Raw genomic sequence first — 16890 nt, 5'->3', positions numbered from 1 at the left:
ACATAGCCATTATACTAACTGCTGGTCCCCCCTGCGTGAGTTTTAAGCCACCGGGTCCAGGACTCAAACCACAGTCCTCTACATGTGAGTCCAGTGATGTAACCATTATGCCATCTGCTGGTCCCTGAAAATGATTCATTTTTAACAAGTCTTACTCTAGTTAGGGGGGTACTCTAAATTACAGTGTTTTCAAACATGAAACTTATTCAAAATTGTTATTCATTTGTGCTCTTTAATATTTACTGAGGTACTTTTTTTTAAGAGAGTTTTTTATTTTTTGCTATAGGGCACATGTACTTGCCAGAGAGACAGAAAGTGAGAAATCACCCCCCACCCCCCGCCAGGGGCGATGGCCACGCTGCAATCCTTTCTCTTTCATTCTCCTCTATTCTCCTCTCAGGATGTTGGGCATGCATGCACTGCACCTGGTGTGAGTTTTAAGCCTCCAGGCCCAGGACTCGAACTATGGTTGACTACGTGGAAGTGCAGTGACGTAACCATTATGCCATCTGCTGGTCCCAAGTTGTTTGTTTTTAAGCTTCAATTTTTTTTATCAGATTATTTCATGGTATACATTCTAACATTTTTTTCAAACCATTGTCTCTCTCTTTGTTTTCTCTTTATTATGACATTTAACTTGAAGAGTTTCATTATTTGTTAACGTAGTGATGTTGGGATTTTTAATTTTTTTAGGGTTTTGTCACAGGGCAAAACCAGAGTGAGATAGAGACGCAGAGAGAGAGAGAGAGAGAGAGACAGAGAGAGAAAGAGAGAGAGAGAGAGAAAGAGGAGAGAGAAATCCCCCCTGGGGGATGGCCATGCTGCAATCCCTTCTCCATTCTCTTGGGATTTTGGGCACACATACAAATGTGCCCGGCATGATTTTCAAACTGCTGAATCTGGGACTTGAACTATAGTTAGCCATGTGGGAGTCTAGTTGCCTTAATCACCATACCACCTACTGGCCCCTTATTTTTTAATTTCTTTAGTTGCCAAAGAGTGTGTGCACTCATTAGAGAGAGAGGGAAAGGAAGAACACATCCTTTAGTGGGGCATTGTCACATTGCAATCCCTTGTCCTCCGTTTCTCTATCCCCTCGGGATTTGGGGCACATATGCCCATGTGCTCAGCATGTTTTTCGAGCTACTGGGGCGGAGATTTGAATCTCAGTTAGCCATGCGGGATCTGGCTTCCCTTAACCATCAGGCTGCAGGACTGGCCCAAGGGTTTTGTTATTTTTAAGTTTTACTGAAGAGTATTATTCTGAAACCATAATACCTGATGTGTGTTATTCTGGTATTTACTGTAATTATATTTTTAAAATTAGGAATTTCGTGAGGATATGCCCTCTATTCTCGCCGACGTATTCTGCATATTAGGTATGTATTAAGCCTTTATTTCACCTGTAATATGTGCTGTGTGGTAAATTAATGTACTGTTCTAAAGAAAATGTTTTCTTAAAAACTAATGATTTTACAAATGTACAAATGTTTCTGCACATCTAGAAGCAGGTTTTTTTTTACTTTATAGAGGATATAAGTCAAATATCAGTATAATCACTCTTCATAAATTAGCTTTAGAGTATAACTCAATAGTTTCAGTTTTTGATAATGCGTATTTATATAAGTTTGAGCTAAATTAAATGTAAAACAGCTAACTTTTTTGACATCGAGTTAGTTGGAGTTTTAGAGATCATAGTAACCAGATCTTACCGGGTGAAGGTATTGATGATATAAGAATCTCAATTATAGGACAGTCAAGAGATGTTTACTTTGCTGTTGTACTTTTTTGATTCTACTTAATTTTAGACAGCAAAAAGAGCCAAAGTAATAAAAAATACTTTTGTTTTGAGGATGAGAGACCAACTTTAGAGTAGCAACTTCTGTATTTGTCCAAAGTAAGAAAGGAATCTTTCTTTGACTTAGAACAAAAGGTAGTGCCCCTCCATGGGAAGCATGGGTTTAAAAAATAATATGCATTGCAAATTAATTTCTCTCATTTTAAATCTAGATTAAAGTCACTTTGAGTATTGTTTACTCCACCAGTCTTATGCTTAATGTAACTATGGACTGAATAGAAACTATTGTCAGACTTCACAATATTTACTTTAAAACAAATCTAATCCTCTGAAGGTTTGCAAGCTACAATGAATTATTTTAGCATATTAACTTTTTTTTTAAAAAGAGATATTTTTGCTATAGGGCACTTGGACTTGCTAGAAAGACAGAGAGACAAAAAGTGAGAAATAACCCCCCAGGTGGAATGGCCATGCCACAATCCCTTCTCCTCCATTCTCCTCTTGGGATTTTGGGCAGGCACACACATGTAAGCACGCACTCACGTCTAGTGTGAGTTTTAAGTTGCTGGGTCTTGGACTTGAACCATGGTCAACTATGTGAGAGTTCAGCAGTATAACCATTACACCATCTGCTGGTCCCTTAGCTCATTAATCTTAATTCCTACAATTAATTGTCTTACTGAGAGTCTAGAAATTGGTCTCAACAAATATAAATGCCTGGTGCTTGATCCTTCAGGATGTTTCAGATTTCATAACAGTGGTAATGTTGGGAATAGGTCAAAATGTATATGGACTGTGAGTAGTAAGTGAAAAGAGCAGACTATTGATGCAGTGACCATATGTCCTGGTTTAGTTTTATTTTCCCTGGGATAATTATTAATAATACCCTCTTTCTCTCTCAGTACTGTCCTGGTTTGGATGATAACATATATAGTCATGCTATCTATTGTAATGACTGATTTATGTCAATAAAAAGCCCCTTTAAGCTAACTTTTAGAAGCAGGATATTATATTATTTTACAAATAAATATAACATGACACAAGTTCAGTTTAAAATTTGTTTTTATTATAAACTTGTGAGACTAGAAGACTGATTTATAGCTAACATTTTGTGGAAACTGCTATTTCTTGATATCATGCTATCTATTGTAATGACTGATTTATGTCAATAAAAAGCCCCTTTAAGCTAACTTTTAGAAGCAGGATATTATATTATTTTACAAATAAATATAACATGACACAAGTTCAGTTTAAAATTTGTTTTTATTATAAACTTGTGAGACTAGAAGACTGATTTATAGCTAACATTTTGTGGAAACTGCTATTTCTTGATATTGCCAGGAGTTTACTTTGTATTTTTATTCGGGTAATCATAAATTATCAGCATACTATTTGTAGAGATATCTTTATTGACTTATTTTGGTAAAATATCTTTTCCATTCAAAGTTATTTAATTACATTAATTATGGTTACAAGTACTTTTTACTAGTAACACGAATTCATGAAGATGATATTTAGTTGCTCTTGGGAAATTTCTTTAGCCTGTCCAGACCATTTTTCAAGCAAGATTAGGATGGCAAACTTGGGAAGAGAATTTCCCTCTCCTGTCCTCTCATGTATCCCTACCCCTTAGCAGAAAGTAAAATGATCCAAAGGTGACCCCAGATCAAGGCAGGGAAATAGGAGTAAGAATGTGAGTGATCTTTAATGATGATGATAGTAATAATAATGGTAATAATAGTAATAGTAGTGGAGGTGCTATTTTTGGAGCACTTTCCATATTCTTCTTATTGTGTTAAAGAGTAAATTTCATTTTAATCCTCACAGCAACTTTAAACATAGGTGTAGAGATCAGAAAAATGAGGTTGAGAGAAGTCGTTATTCTTCAAAGTTATGTAAACAGTAAGGCAAGATTAGAAACTATTTTCTTTTGGGTTCAGAGTCCATGATATTTTTATTACAGCTTGTCTTTCTTATATGTTAAGAGTTATAATGGAAATCAGTGCTTAATTTACATGCAAAGATGACAACTTTGTTTTTTTTTTTTTTGAGAGTTTTTTTTTTCTATAAGGCGCGTGCGCTCGCCAGACAGACAGAGAGAGACAGAGAGACAGAAAGCGAGAAATCACCCCCCAGGGGGGATGGTCACGCCGCAGTCCCTTCTCCTCCATTCTCCTCTCGGGATCTTGGGCACGCACACACATGCGCCCGGCGTGAGTTTTAAGCCACCGGGTCTGGGACACGAACCGCGGTCGACTACGTGGGAGTCCAGCGACATAGCCATTACGCTAACTGCTGGTTCCCAAGATGACAACTTTCTTTAAAAGACTACTTATGTGAGAATGAAGGGGGCATGAGAGCTTTAGTAACTTCAGAGGGGGGTTATGATGTACATTGATGGGCTAGTGGATCCTTTGAGCCGGGGTAGGTAGCTGATAATACTGGAGTCTAGAGTTAGAAATGTCTGAAAGCTGGTTAGGAAAAATCATGGGGAAAGGAAAGTGAACTTATGTAGTGCCGATTTATGGTAAAGGAGTCAAGAATAATAAGTGAGCTTAGTAGAATGATGTTATAAGTTAGAACAGGAAAGATAAAGAAAATGGGGAAAGCACGTTTGGGATAATAGAGACCTGTATTGATGGTTAAGACAGTTTAACCAAGAGTTTATTGAGGTGTACTATTAAGCATTTGCCAACATGCTCATAATCCGAGGAGATACCTCAGTCAGGTCAGGTGGCTGAGAGGAAAGTAAACTTGAGTTGAAGAGAAGAGGCTGAATCTGCTATCAGCTTCCCTGATCTTAGGAATCTTGGGGATAGACCTTATGGACTTTAGGGTCCTGGAGGATAGATAGATGATGCTTAAAAAATGAGCTCAGTTTAGTATCCTTGAAGTTCTAGGTTAAGGAGGGACCAGAAGGCCAGATAACGGGGGAATAACCGAGAGTCCCTGGGAAGGATTGATTAGATACACATGGATTAAAAAATCTTAGTGTGAAACTGAGATTGTACTGCAATATATGTGCATAAATCACGCCCTAGTATTTCCTTAATACACTTGAGCTGTGTGTTTAACTACATTGGCCAGTTGACACTGTCTGAGAAGAGACATTTAGAGAACTTTAGGAGAAGGGTCATGGAAATATAAATTTGTTTGATGATAAATCCCCTTCTCTTTTGATTCTCAGTGTTGGCAGTAGAAAGTATACTGAAGCAAAGTAGTGGTAGTATGTCTGCTCTTTTTGGGAGAACATGTAGAGGACAATGTGTTATTTCAGTAAAACTGGTGCCTTTATAAAAAATTGCTAGTGGCTGTGTGTACTTGCTGGAGAGAGACAGAGACAGAAAGAGAGGGAAAGTGAGAAAGCACATGCCATGGGGGATGGTCATACCACAGTCCCAATCCCTTTCCCGCTATTTCTCCTTTCAGGATTTTTGGTACGAGTACACGTGTGCCTGGAGTGTTTTTTTTTTTTTTTCTTTTCTTTTCTTTTCTCTTCTTTTCTCTTTTTTCTTCTCTCTTTTCTTTTGTTTTCTTTTCCTTTTTTAAAAAATTTGCTATAGGAAGCATGCAGTTACTAGAGAGATACAGAGACACAGAAAGAAAGGGAGGGAGGGAGAGAGGGAAAGTTAGTAAACATGCACCAGCTGTGTTTCTCAAGCTGCCCGGTCTGAGTCCCATGCAATCGATTGTATGAGATTCAACTACCTTAGCCACCATGCCATCGGCTGGTGTCTCTTTTTATAGCACATTCTAAATGATCATTTGACTTCAAAATTAGGTTAGTATGCAGTCAGTTAAAGCAGTAATCCTGAGATCAGCCTTGTTTGTAGTCTTGCCAATCTTGGTAGAAATTTTTGATGTTTGGCATTTGGTGCTAATTATTTTATTTTCTCTACATCTCAGATCAGAAAATAGACAAATTTTCTGAATCATTTACTGAAACCCAAGGTCTCAGTTTTTAAATATTTCAATAGGAAGAATTGACTAGAATTACAATTCAAAATAAGAAAATATCTTTTAATATTGTTTTCTTTTTCATAGAGTTGGCAGTCAGGTGTCTTGCTTCGTTATAATGCGGTGGCTTGACCAAGGTGGCCAACATCAAGGGTTTCAACTTCATAACTAAGATCTTTAGAGTAAGAAGAGATTTTTTTAAAAAGGTTTTTGCCATAGGAAATGTGCCCTCTTCTGGAGAGAGACAGTGAGAGGGAAAGTAAGAAATCACCCCCCAGGGGGAGGGGGAGGATGACCATGCTGCACTTTCTCCTCCATTCTTCTCCTGAGATTTGGGGCACACAAACGCCTGGTGTGATTTTCAAGCCACTAGGTCTGGGACTTGACCTGTGGTTGGGCATGTGGGAGTCCAGTGCCATAACCACTTCGCTACCTGCTGGCCTCAAGAAGAGATCTTGGTTGTCATCCAGTTCAACTTGCCACCTAGGGAAATAATGTGTCAAGTGGTTATGTTTTTTTAAACATTTGCTAGAAGGCATGTGGGCTTGCTAGAGAAAGAGAGAAAGTGAGAAAGTACGCCTCGAGGGGAATGGCCACAATACAATACCCCCTCCTCCTTTCGCTCTTCAGGATTTCTGGGCATGATTGCACATGGCATGTCCCTCAAATTGTTGGGTCTGGGACTCGAATGGGGCTGTTGGCCATATGGGGTCTAGCTACCCCAACCACAGTGCCAACCAGCTGGCCTTATCAACTGGTTGTTTAAATTTTGTTTGAATGTTTCCCTCTTTGAGAACAGTTTTTTTTTGAGGCTTTGTTGCTTCCAGTGCCACAGCAGGCAGCTCCTGTGCATTTGACTTAGCATTTTGTGGATATGTCATAGATCACAGGGTCAGTTTTCAATATTACAAGAAAGTAAAACATTTGTATGCACATGAAGGATGATATCTATTGTACTGTACTTTAAGATTTTTCCAAATTGAGTATCGGGCATTTTATAATTAGCTAGTTTTAAAGAAAATAAGCATCTCATTTTAGTGCTAGAGTGCAAATTTTCATTTGTTTTTCTTTATCACTATAGATATTGAAACAAATTGTTTAGAAGAAAAAAGCAAGAGGGACTATTTTACACAGTTGGTATTAGCATGTTTGGTAAGTTTAAAAAGTACTTTTCTTTTGTGCTTTTGTGTTCAATAGTTTTAAGTGCAGTTAATCATGTTAATAGAGGAAAATAGTGACATGTGAAATTAAACATGCTATTTCTATGAAATAAGCATGTTACAATATCCCTTTAACTGTCTGTACATATAAAACATTTGGTGATATTCCTATCCTAGTAAGTTCCTAAGTAAGAAAAAGGTAAGCATCTATAAATTTAAAGTAAGTAGAGATGATTATAGAAATCTTTTAAATGTAATTTTTTCATAAACTCTTATTAGAAAGGAGGTGGTTTACCAATAATATATTCCTGAACTTGTCATAATCATTGTCTAGTAAACAGTTTATGTTAATACATTTAGAATCAAAGATATATGCCATTACTCAGATCTTGTCCTTGTGTTTGTTATATTGGAAGTTGATTATAATGTGATTTACAGTACAAAATAAAGCTGAAGCACTGTATTGTCTTAAACAAAAATTTTATTAAAATAGATTAAATTTGAGTGAGAATTTCATCTATAGTTCTTGTAATTTGTAGGCTGTATGTAGCATGTATATAAATTTTGAGTACATTTTTAGGAAGAGTTAGTTGTATATTGTATATTTCAATATCTGAGAAGTCACTTTTGTTAAATTAAACTTCCAAACCTTTTTCTCAATTATGTGTTGATACATACAGAATGTGATTTTTGTGTTCTTATTTGGGAAACATTATTTTGAGTATAGTCAACAGTGTGGATGCATAGCTGGAATGCTAAATGCTTTTAATATTTTTTAATACAGTATTTAGTTTCAGACACAGTTCTAAAGGAACGCCTGGATCCAGAAACTTTGGAATCATTAGGGCTTATCAAACAATCACAGCAGTTCAATCAGAAGTCAGTTAAAATCAAGACAAAACTCTTGTAAGTACATTGCACATCTTCTGTTGCAAATCACGTAGCTGTTTATGTTTTTTAGTTCTCATTTTGAGTCTGAACAGTTTCTAGAGAGAGAGAGACTTTGAAGATTTTGTTTGTTTTTAGCCATGTATGTTACGTTTTTTTGCCTTCTAAAATTAGTCTAAGATTATTGAGTTAGCAGGGAGGTTTGCCTGTGTAAAGCCAATGTTGATTTTGTCTGTATTGGAAGTTAAAATAATAGTCAGTGGTTTTATTATTATCAACAAAATACTTCATGATTATGGCTATACTTAGACTGTGTCCTTAGTCAATGATGGAAGTAGCAGTGTGTTATTGTTGCTTGGTATTACCAATATCCTTTCCTTGGTTATTGGTTTTCCTTGTGTACTACCGTGGTTCTCTTTGAACCACTGTTATTTCCTACTCTAAAAGATACACAAAGAGGTAGACTTTCAAACTTTTTATGATTACTGTAATTTAGAGATAAGAAAGTTGAATGAGAATATACTATTACTGTGTGCAAGCTTGTTAATTGAAATTGATTTTATACACTTAATGATATTTATCTTATTTCAGTTATAAGCAGCAAAAATTCAATTTATTAAGAGAAGAAAATGAAGGTTATGCCAAGCTGATTGCTGAATTGGGGCAAGATTTATCTGGAAATATTACTAGTGATTTAATCTTAGAAAATATCAAATCTTTAATAGGTAAGACATAAATACTATGTGTTATTAGATAATTGTTTTAACTGTTGGAGAATATACATAAAGATAAAGATATGCATCCCATACAATTTTTTAAAATTAAGAAATAAGTTTCTAGCTTGTACTTTTGAGTTTATCAGTAATTATAAAATTCAGCATGATATTTATGAGAAGTCTTTTTGTCACTGTTACCTGTGTATTTATAATTGTCCCTGATTTCTCTAGTGATTTCTACCTTTATTTTCAAAGTATTTTTCCATCAGTTTTTAGAGAGCAGAAAATAAATAAAACTTTAATCAATTTTCAGTGAACTCTTGAAACCTAGAAATTTGTTGTTCTTTTGAAGTTGATTTTAAAAATACCTTTACTAAGGACTTTGATACACCTTTTATCTTTACAACACCCTATTAAAGTGTAACAGATGTTACAAAAATGTAACAGATAGGAAAGAGTTATTTTCCATACCTATTAAATAGAATTTCTGTAGCATTATTATTTTTTTCTATTTGTATTGAGTGTTTTGAGGCAATAGTTGACATCTAGAAAGGAGGAATGATTGGTAGAAAAATAGGCTAATCCTGACTTTTCAAGGGTGAGAAGTATTTTTGCTATTATTTTTGTAGGTGATGTGCTGTCTTAGGAAGGTTTTACACTACCTAGGAGTCTTAGGTTTTGAAATTTGCCAAAGAAGTCATATTTCCTGCCTCACTGGTTATCTTTTATGTTATGTTTATCTTCAACTTCTCAGTTCATTCCCCCCCCCTTTTTTTTTTAGTTTATGTATTACTAAGAGATAGAGGAGGTATCTTTATCCCCAATCTTTATCCCCTTCCTCCAATGCTTTGTGTAGAAACCCCAATAAAACTATATTTACTATAGTCATCCTTGTTTTTAGCAAAAGCTTTTGGTGACCAACAAGTTTTGGAGGTAAGATAACTTTTTTTTTTCTTTTTTTGCCATAGGGCACATGCACTTGCCAGAGACATGAGAGAGACAGAGAGACAGAAAGTGAGAAATCACCTCGTGGGGGAGATGGCCAAGCTTCAGTCCCTTCTCTTGGGATTTTGGGCATGTACACACATGCTTCTGGTGCAAATTTTAAGCTGCTGGGTCTGAGACTTGACCACGTGGGAGTACAGCAACATAACCATTATGTCATTTGCTGGTCCTGTTAAGATAGCTTTTTATTTAAATTTATCCTTCTCTTTGAAATAAGTCTTATTCTGGCAGCTGTCTACATTCTTTGCTGTATCCTTGTGTTGTCAATTTAATATCAAGATGGGTAACCTTCCAGGGCTTCAGAATTCTCACTTACCTGTGTGGCAGTGGCTCATATTTAAAAATCCTCCTATTCTTTCCAGGATAGACTCTACATTTTTCCTGGAGTGTTTTCTCATCTGCTTTGAGAATCTTGTCAGTACTTCCTTGCTATAGGTTCATCTTTCCTTGCATCCTGTGTTGTATTTTATTAAGATAGTATTCCTCACATAAAAATTCTGTGCTGTGTAAGCTCCTCAGTTGTTTTTTTGATTTTACTTCATCTCCTTGTTTGTTCGTTTTAGTAGATAGAAAAGATTTGTTCACTTTCTAAAGGGGAGGAAAGGGGCCAGATATGAGAGAGTCACATCAGTCCTGAAGAGAAGAGGCTAGGGACTTTTAAAGGAAAGTGATTTAGGATGGGGTGGCAGAAGCCAGATGGTCTTTTACAACATATGAGTTGTTCAGATTTTATTTCTGGATCCGTCAGCCACCTGCAGTAAGATCCAGTAGCATCCGTTTCTTCCCTCCTTTCAAGTGAAAATCTTTCTCTGATCTCAAGGAATTCCCCACTAGGGCCTTTCCCCTTTCACCAGACCAGCTAGACACAGTTTGACCCTTTAGGCTTTTCTCCCTGCTCTGCCAGGGGTACTCAAGATTTCCTGAGACATTGCCTTCTCTCAAACAGAGCTCAAGTTAAGAGACAAATATCCAGAGGTAGAACCCTTAAAAAAAAAAGAGAAAGAAAATTGCCAAGGCATCTGTGGAACTTTGAAGGTGCCCTTCTCATCAAAAATGTCTAAGATATCGGGGCTGGGCCTAGATGTTCTTTCATTTCCACCTCAGGTTTTACAAAAATGTATTCCTTTTTCAATTTAAATTTAAATTTAATTTCACTTATATCACTATTTTTTAGGTTTTTGCCAGGGGCATGTGTTGCTGGAGAGAGACAGAAAGAGGGAAAATGGAACTTCAGTCTCCACAGGGTTGACCACATTGAGATCCCTTTTCTTTCATTCTCCTCTTGGAATTTTGGGCATGCACACACACATGCCCAGCATGATCTTCAAGCCGTTGGGTCTGGGACTCAAACTATGGTCAGTCAGGTAGGAGTCCAGTGTCTTAATCACCATGCCACCTGCTGGTCCCAGGATAAACTTATTCTTCATGAAGGTCTGAGGAGTGGGAGCAAAGATTTCTTCTGTTGCTGCTTCCTACTCAGTGAGGATGGTAGACTTGGCCCTGCCTGTCGATTCTAGTCAAGGTCATTAAGATGGAGAGGGTGGAATCAAACAATTTGGAATGAAAGGCCAGGGTGGTAGTCTTAGGCTTCTTGATAAGGGAGTCTCCCAGTGCCTGGACATTCTTTTGAATAAAGGATATCAGAAAGTGAAGGCAAGGCCCAAAAAAGCAAGGAAAGTGAGAGAGAGAGGGAAAAAATCCAATAGGTCCAAGGAAGGGAGTTAGCTTGGAAAACCAGGACCAGATGTTGTTTTAAAAATTCTACAAATCAAAGCCACCTGAGATTCTCCTGTCTTATAAAACTTACCGGCTCGATCTGATATATTTTAAAGATTGGTTTGGACCTTTCCTGATTAATTTGAATACTTGTTACAGCCTGGGAAGCAGTCTTGGAACTGTGGATGACAGAAAAAACAACTATAATTAATAATGATATCAGTTTATTACAATAATGATGTAATAGATAAAGATTAATTTAGCTATTTCTATGACATACAGCAGTTAAAGATGACAAACAGAATTGTGACTGGTGGAATTACATCAGTATAATTAGTTTTAGTACATTTATCAACAAAAATCTTAACCTTATTAATATTTATAACTTTCTTAGACTTTTTAAACATAACTCAAAACTTCATGTTTAGTTTATCTCTTTTTTCTTTTCTTTTTTTAAAAGAATTATTCTATTCAGTTTTATCCACCTATTTATTTTAGTTTGACCAGAGAGGGACAGAGAAAGAGCACGTAAGAAAGCAAGTTGCCAGGTCTGGGACTCGAACTGCATTTGGCCATGTGGGAGTCCAGCACCCCCAACCACAATGCCACCTGCTGGCCCCGCTTCTTTTCTTTTACTTTAGTTATTTTACCTTGTGTACTGGTGCTAGAAAAGCCAGTAAACGAACACTGTTAAGACAAATACGATGTTGTTTGCTCATAAAACCCTGGACAGAATTATATGTTGGAGATGTGACTGGTAAAGCTAGTCATTAAGCCAGCTTATTTGTTAAAGATTTACTTAAGTCATGTGAACTTGAAAAGCATTTAGATTGATTTGTCCAAGTGCTCTTATTTATTTACAAGCCAAATTGAACAGAATTCCTTAGGGATTTTTACTGTATAACATACAACATACTACACATGTATAATATACACATAAACTAAAGATCTTGTCCTAAGCAGGGTTAGGGCAATTGGGAATTACTATCAATAGAAAGAAATGAGCAAACACTTCATCTCCCAGATCATAAAGTAAACTTGGGGCCTGTGAAGTAGGTTGTAGCCTCCCTTTGACCTCTTTGATGGAGACAGGCAAAGGAGAAAAGGGACCCAAAAACTTGGGAAGAGCAAAATAAGTGTCTTCAGTATCAATTAAGAAGTCAGTTAACTTACCTGCAGTGGAGAGAGTTACGTGAGGCTTGGCCAGTTTGATGTCAGGACCTGTCAGTCTGAGGTCTGGAGGAGAACAAGGAGGTTCTTGTGAGGGTCTGCCAGTTCTGGAAGAGGGGTTCCATCTCCTCTGAGGAGAGGGTCCTCCTTTCTCTAATGTCCTGTTTACACAGTGGACATGGTCCTGGTGGCTACCATTTTCTCTGAGAACGATTATTCCTCCAGTGACCCTCCTGCTTGCAGTTGCAGCAGATTTGGGGCCCTGGTGTTGTTAGTGAAGGTCCTTGCTGTAATTGTTTGAGGGACATTGGGTAAGTCCTCCCCTGAGCCTGAAGCACTCTCTCAGTTGCAGACCAAGCATTTGGAAGGCTTCTTTTTGTTCTCAGGACCATTGCGAGTCTCATTATCTTTTCTCTTTTCACCTCTTCTCATCACAGTTGTTAAAGACCTTGCTTGAAGGCCAGGTCTATGAAATTGTGAGGTCTGAGTGCTGTTTTCCAATTTTTGGAGCTTACGCCAAGTATCAGGAGCTGACTGGGAGATGATCTACATTGCAAGAATAGATTGACCCTCCCTGGAGTTTGGGGTCTAAATTAGTATAGAGGCTGAGGGCCTCTGCGAGCCTGGAGAGGAAGACTGCAGGATTCTCATCTGGACCCTGTGTAATTTCTTTAACCTTATTGTAATTGTCATAGTTGTGGCACACTTCATTCCCTCAATCAAGATCGTAGATTGATAGTCCCTATTAGGATCTTGATCAGGGACAGTGGTGGAACCAGCAGCATAAGCACCCGGCTGCCTCCAATTAAGATGATGTCCATATTCCCTGGTTTTGGCCCAGATGTGATCTCTCTCCTCAGGGTTAGTGCAAGTGGAGAAAATGATGTGAACATTCCATCATGATAGGTAGTAAGATAGAGTGAAGTAATTACAATTTACAAAATTCCTTTGTGAATTTAGTCCGATCAACAGAAAAACTGCTGAGTTTAGCCTTAATTTGAGAGAGCTCAGACATTAAAAGGGTCATGGGCTCTGATAATGCCAATAGCTCCTGCAGTTTCATGTAAGGAAAACTGGTGTGCTAAATGGGAGGGTCCCTGGAAGTACTGGCCTGAGTGAGTATGACCTGGGGAAAGCAGAGAGGAAGAGGAAGAGGATGAAGTGAAAGAGGATCGAGAGGTACAAAAGTGATGGTGGAGAGGTGGAAGAGGACTCTTGAGGTTGCTCAGGCAGGTTAGGGGTTAATAGTGAGGGGGGACCCAATGCTGACAGGGTGACATTTTCAGAGTTTTGGTTGGGAAGAGAAGGTAAGAGAGTAGGAGTCAGAAGCATCCAGCAGGAGGAATGAAGATCAGAATTGTGAGTTCAAAGAAAACTTGTGCGTAAGCAACTTCTTTCCATTTCTTAAGGTTGCAACAGTATTTGTCTAGTTAATGAACGGCATTAAAATGTAATGATCCTGGGACCAGCAGATGGCGTAATGGTTATGTCGCTGGACTCCCCCATAATTGATCAACATTTGAGTCCTGGACCTGGTGTCTTAAAACTCAGGCTGGGCAGGTGTATGCATGTGTGTATATATTCAAAGTCTTGAGAGGAGAATGGAGGAGAAGGGATTACAGCATGACCATCCACCCTGGGGTGATTCCTCACTTTCCATCTGACTCTCTCTAGGGAGTGCATGCACCCTATAGCAAAAATCGCTCTTAAAAAAAGTTAACGATCTGTTTATTGGCCAGACTTTCTGGTCCCCCAGTTTACATGGGGCTGGACTGTGTTGCAGTAGAAAAGGCATTTAGGCTTGAGATTGGTAAATCCTAGAGCCTTCAGGTTCTTAAGGAGATATTCCAAGGGGGAGTCCCTGGGAAAGGTTGACTGAATGTTAGAAAAATAGAGAAACCTCTCAGGACCTTTCAGGGTTTTTATAATGCCACAAGGGAGGGGTGAGGTCTGCTTCCTGGCTAAGTGTCCTTAGTATGAACTGAGACTGACCTCAGGTATCTCTGCGTCCAGATGCAGGCCAACCTTAGATCTTTTCCAGATGAGGCATCCCTCAGTTCTGGACCCAGGCTGACCTTAGGCTCTGTCCCCAGAACCACATGTCCCTGTGCCAAAATGAGACTGACCATGGGGAAAAGTTCAAAGGGCACCCCCCAGTTTTGAATCTTGCTAGAGAGACCTAGCACTAGGAGTTTTTAAACCTGGGCAGCTATCACTTCCATTGGTGAATGTTGATATCCTTAGGGCAAAGAGGGGGGAAAGTGAAAGGGGCCTGGAATTTACCTGCAAAGAGCCACAGATGCAAGCTGGTGATGAAGTGGTTCACTGATGCAGTTAACTACTGAGCCAGAGGGATGGGCGAGGAGAAGAAGACAGGAAAGAAAGTCCTGTGACAAGTTCAGAGACAGGGCCAGGGTATTCAGTTCTCATCTAGGTGCAAGTCTCTAAGGGTGCAAGAGAGAGATACTGTCTCCTTGTAGGGAGATGTCCCCCGACAGGAAGAGAGTTCCCTCTTTAGGCCACCCAAGTGTTAGGATGATCTGTGTCACAGTCTGTGAAAGAATTCACAGACTCAGTGAGTGGATAGGAAAGATTTAGTCACTTTCCCAAAGGGGAGGAAGGAGGCCAGATGTGAAAGTTGCATCAACCTATCACCTCTTTTGGTTGATGTTTCTTTTTTCTATTATTCTTTGTTTTGTCCTTGTGAGTTTATGCCTTTTTATTCCCTTGTTATTTTGGGAAGATATCAAAGAGGGAGTTTCTTGAAGGTGTGCTTTTCCCTTTTTATTTTTTAGGATTTTTGCCATAGGGCGCATGTACTTTGTAAAGAGCTAGACAGAGCTAGAGAGAAGGAATGAGAAATCACCCCCTGTCCACACTGCATTCCCTAGCCCTCCATTCTCCTCCAGGGATTTTGGGCATACATGCACACATTCCGGGTGTGAGTTTTAAGCTGCTGGATTGGGGGCTTGAACTATGGTCAGCCATGTGGGAGTACAGTGCTTTAACCACCATGCCAACTGCTGGCTCCTGCATACTTTTCTCTTACTGGAAGGCGAAAACAAGAAACCCTAGTTTTCTTGAACTTTGGTCTCATCGAGAACAGGTTATATTACTGTCACTGAAGATCAGTGTGACAATCACAACAGTAAGCTCATGACATACATGAATATTCCACGAGTCTCAGCAATTTGATTTCTTGCACTAAACCTCTATTCTTACCCATCAAGTTTAGGCCAGAGTCAAATGTCACTTTACAGTGAGGCCTTCTTTGGCTACCCCTGTCAAATAAGAGATTATTTTGCTTTTTATCACTTTAATCACCATATAATGTATGGTGTATTAATTAATTAAAAACTTGCTATATGGTGTGTTTGCTTGTGAGAGAGAGAGAAAGCACACCCCCAGGGGGGGTTGGCCACATCATAGTCCCTTCACCTCCATTTTCCTCTTGGAATTTTGGGCATACACACACACATAACTGGCATAAGCCACTGGTCTAGGCTGCAAACTGAACTGCTGGCCACGTGGGACCTAGCTGCATTGACTACCATGCCATTGGCTGGCCCTGTGAAGTAGTTTAACCACCACCGTGAGAATGTAAGCTCCACGAGGACAGAAATTTTTGTCTATTTTATTTAGAACCTTATCCTCAGTGCTAAATAAATACCAGGCAAAAAATGAATAAATGTCTCCCTACTTTTTATAAAGTTTATAATGATTCTTAGCCTCTTTTTGCTGACATGGAGAATTTTAGAAAGTTTATGTCCATGGCTCAGTGTTTGTTTCTCTCTGGCTAGATGACCTCCCCCTCCCCTCAATTTTCTGAGAAAGGAACTTTTCATCGATGTGAAAATTGAGGTTAAGACTTCAATTCCAATGAGTATTTTTCAATTCCAGTGAGTATTTTTTAATGTTAGAATTTATTGTATCCCTCTTAATGTAAACTCCATTCAGGCCTTGTCTCATCTCGGCAGAACAGCCCACTGACATAGCATTTTATTTTTCATAACATCTCTGCATGGATTTCTCTGTATGTGTTCCCATTATTTTCTCTTTAGGAACAATCTGAACAGGTAATAAATGCCTCATACAGAATTACATCATGCCTGATCTCCATCACCAGCCATTGTCAGAAACTGATACCTACTTTGGGAGTAAGTGTTTAGGTGCCTTTATTCTCTGGATACTTGGTTTTATCAGAAGAAATCCTTATTTATCAACTTTTATTTAGTTAAAAGGCCATTTATTTGCTCACTAAAAGATTCTGGCACATCAAAATGTTTATGTCCTGTCAGAGAGCCTTACTGCCGGTGGAAACTAGAAAGCAGAACCATTTTGAGTCTATATGGAGGTTGTGATCTTAAGCCTGACACTAAATGTTAGTAATTTCTTAAATGCAAATGAATACTGATTTAGTAGACTCTTGAGTTGCCAAGTCATAGACCTTATACAAGTGGTTCTTGCATCAATTTGGAAA

The 16890-nt window shown here is 38.4% G+C and overlaps 1 protein-coding gene across 1 annotated transcript in view; it reads left to right on the top strand.

Annotated features, from left to right (window-relative positions):
* Window positions 1–16486, top strand: part of LOC102487521 (THO complex subunit 2-like) — a gene marked incomplete at its 3' end in the record, with an annotated part of 40136 nt that extends 23650 nt beyond the window's left edge. The window contains exons 4-11 of the mRNA XM_027766443.1: window positions 1328–1379; window positions 6837–6907; window positions 7700–7821; window positions 8395–8528; window positions 9421–9452; window positions 12848–12930; window positions 13106–13271; window positions 16472–16486. Coding sequence (XP_027622244.1) covers window positions 1343–1379; window positions 6837–6907; window positions 7700–7821; window positions 8395–8528; window positions 9421–9452; window positions 12848–12930; window positions 13106–13271; window positions 16472–16486 — 660 coding nt within the window. The remainder of the gene's footprint in view (window positions 1–1327; window positions 1380–6836; window positions 6908–7699; window positions 7822–8394; window positions 8529–9420; window positions 9453–12847; window positions 12931–13105; window positions 13272–16471) is intronic.
* Between the last annotated feature and the right edge of the window lie 404 nt (window positions 16487–16890).

Source organism: Tupaia chinensis, unplaced genomic scaffold, assembly GCF_000334495.1.
Source record: "Tupaia chinensis unplaced genomic scaffold, TupChi_1.0 Scaffold143572_1, whole genome shotgun sequence".
Taxonomy (NCBI): domain Eukaryota; kingdom Metazoa; phylum Chordata; class Mammalia; order Scandentia; family Tupaiidae; genus Tupaia; species Tupaia belangeri.
The sequence above is the reverse complement of the archived record's forward strand: the minus strand, read 5'-3'. Positions and strand labels throughout refer to the sequence as shown.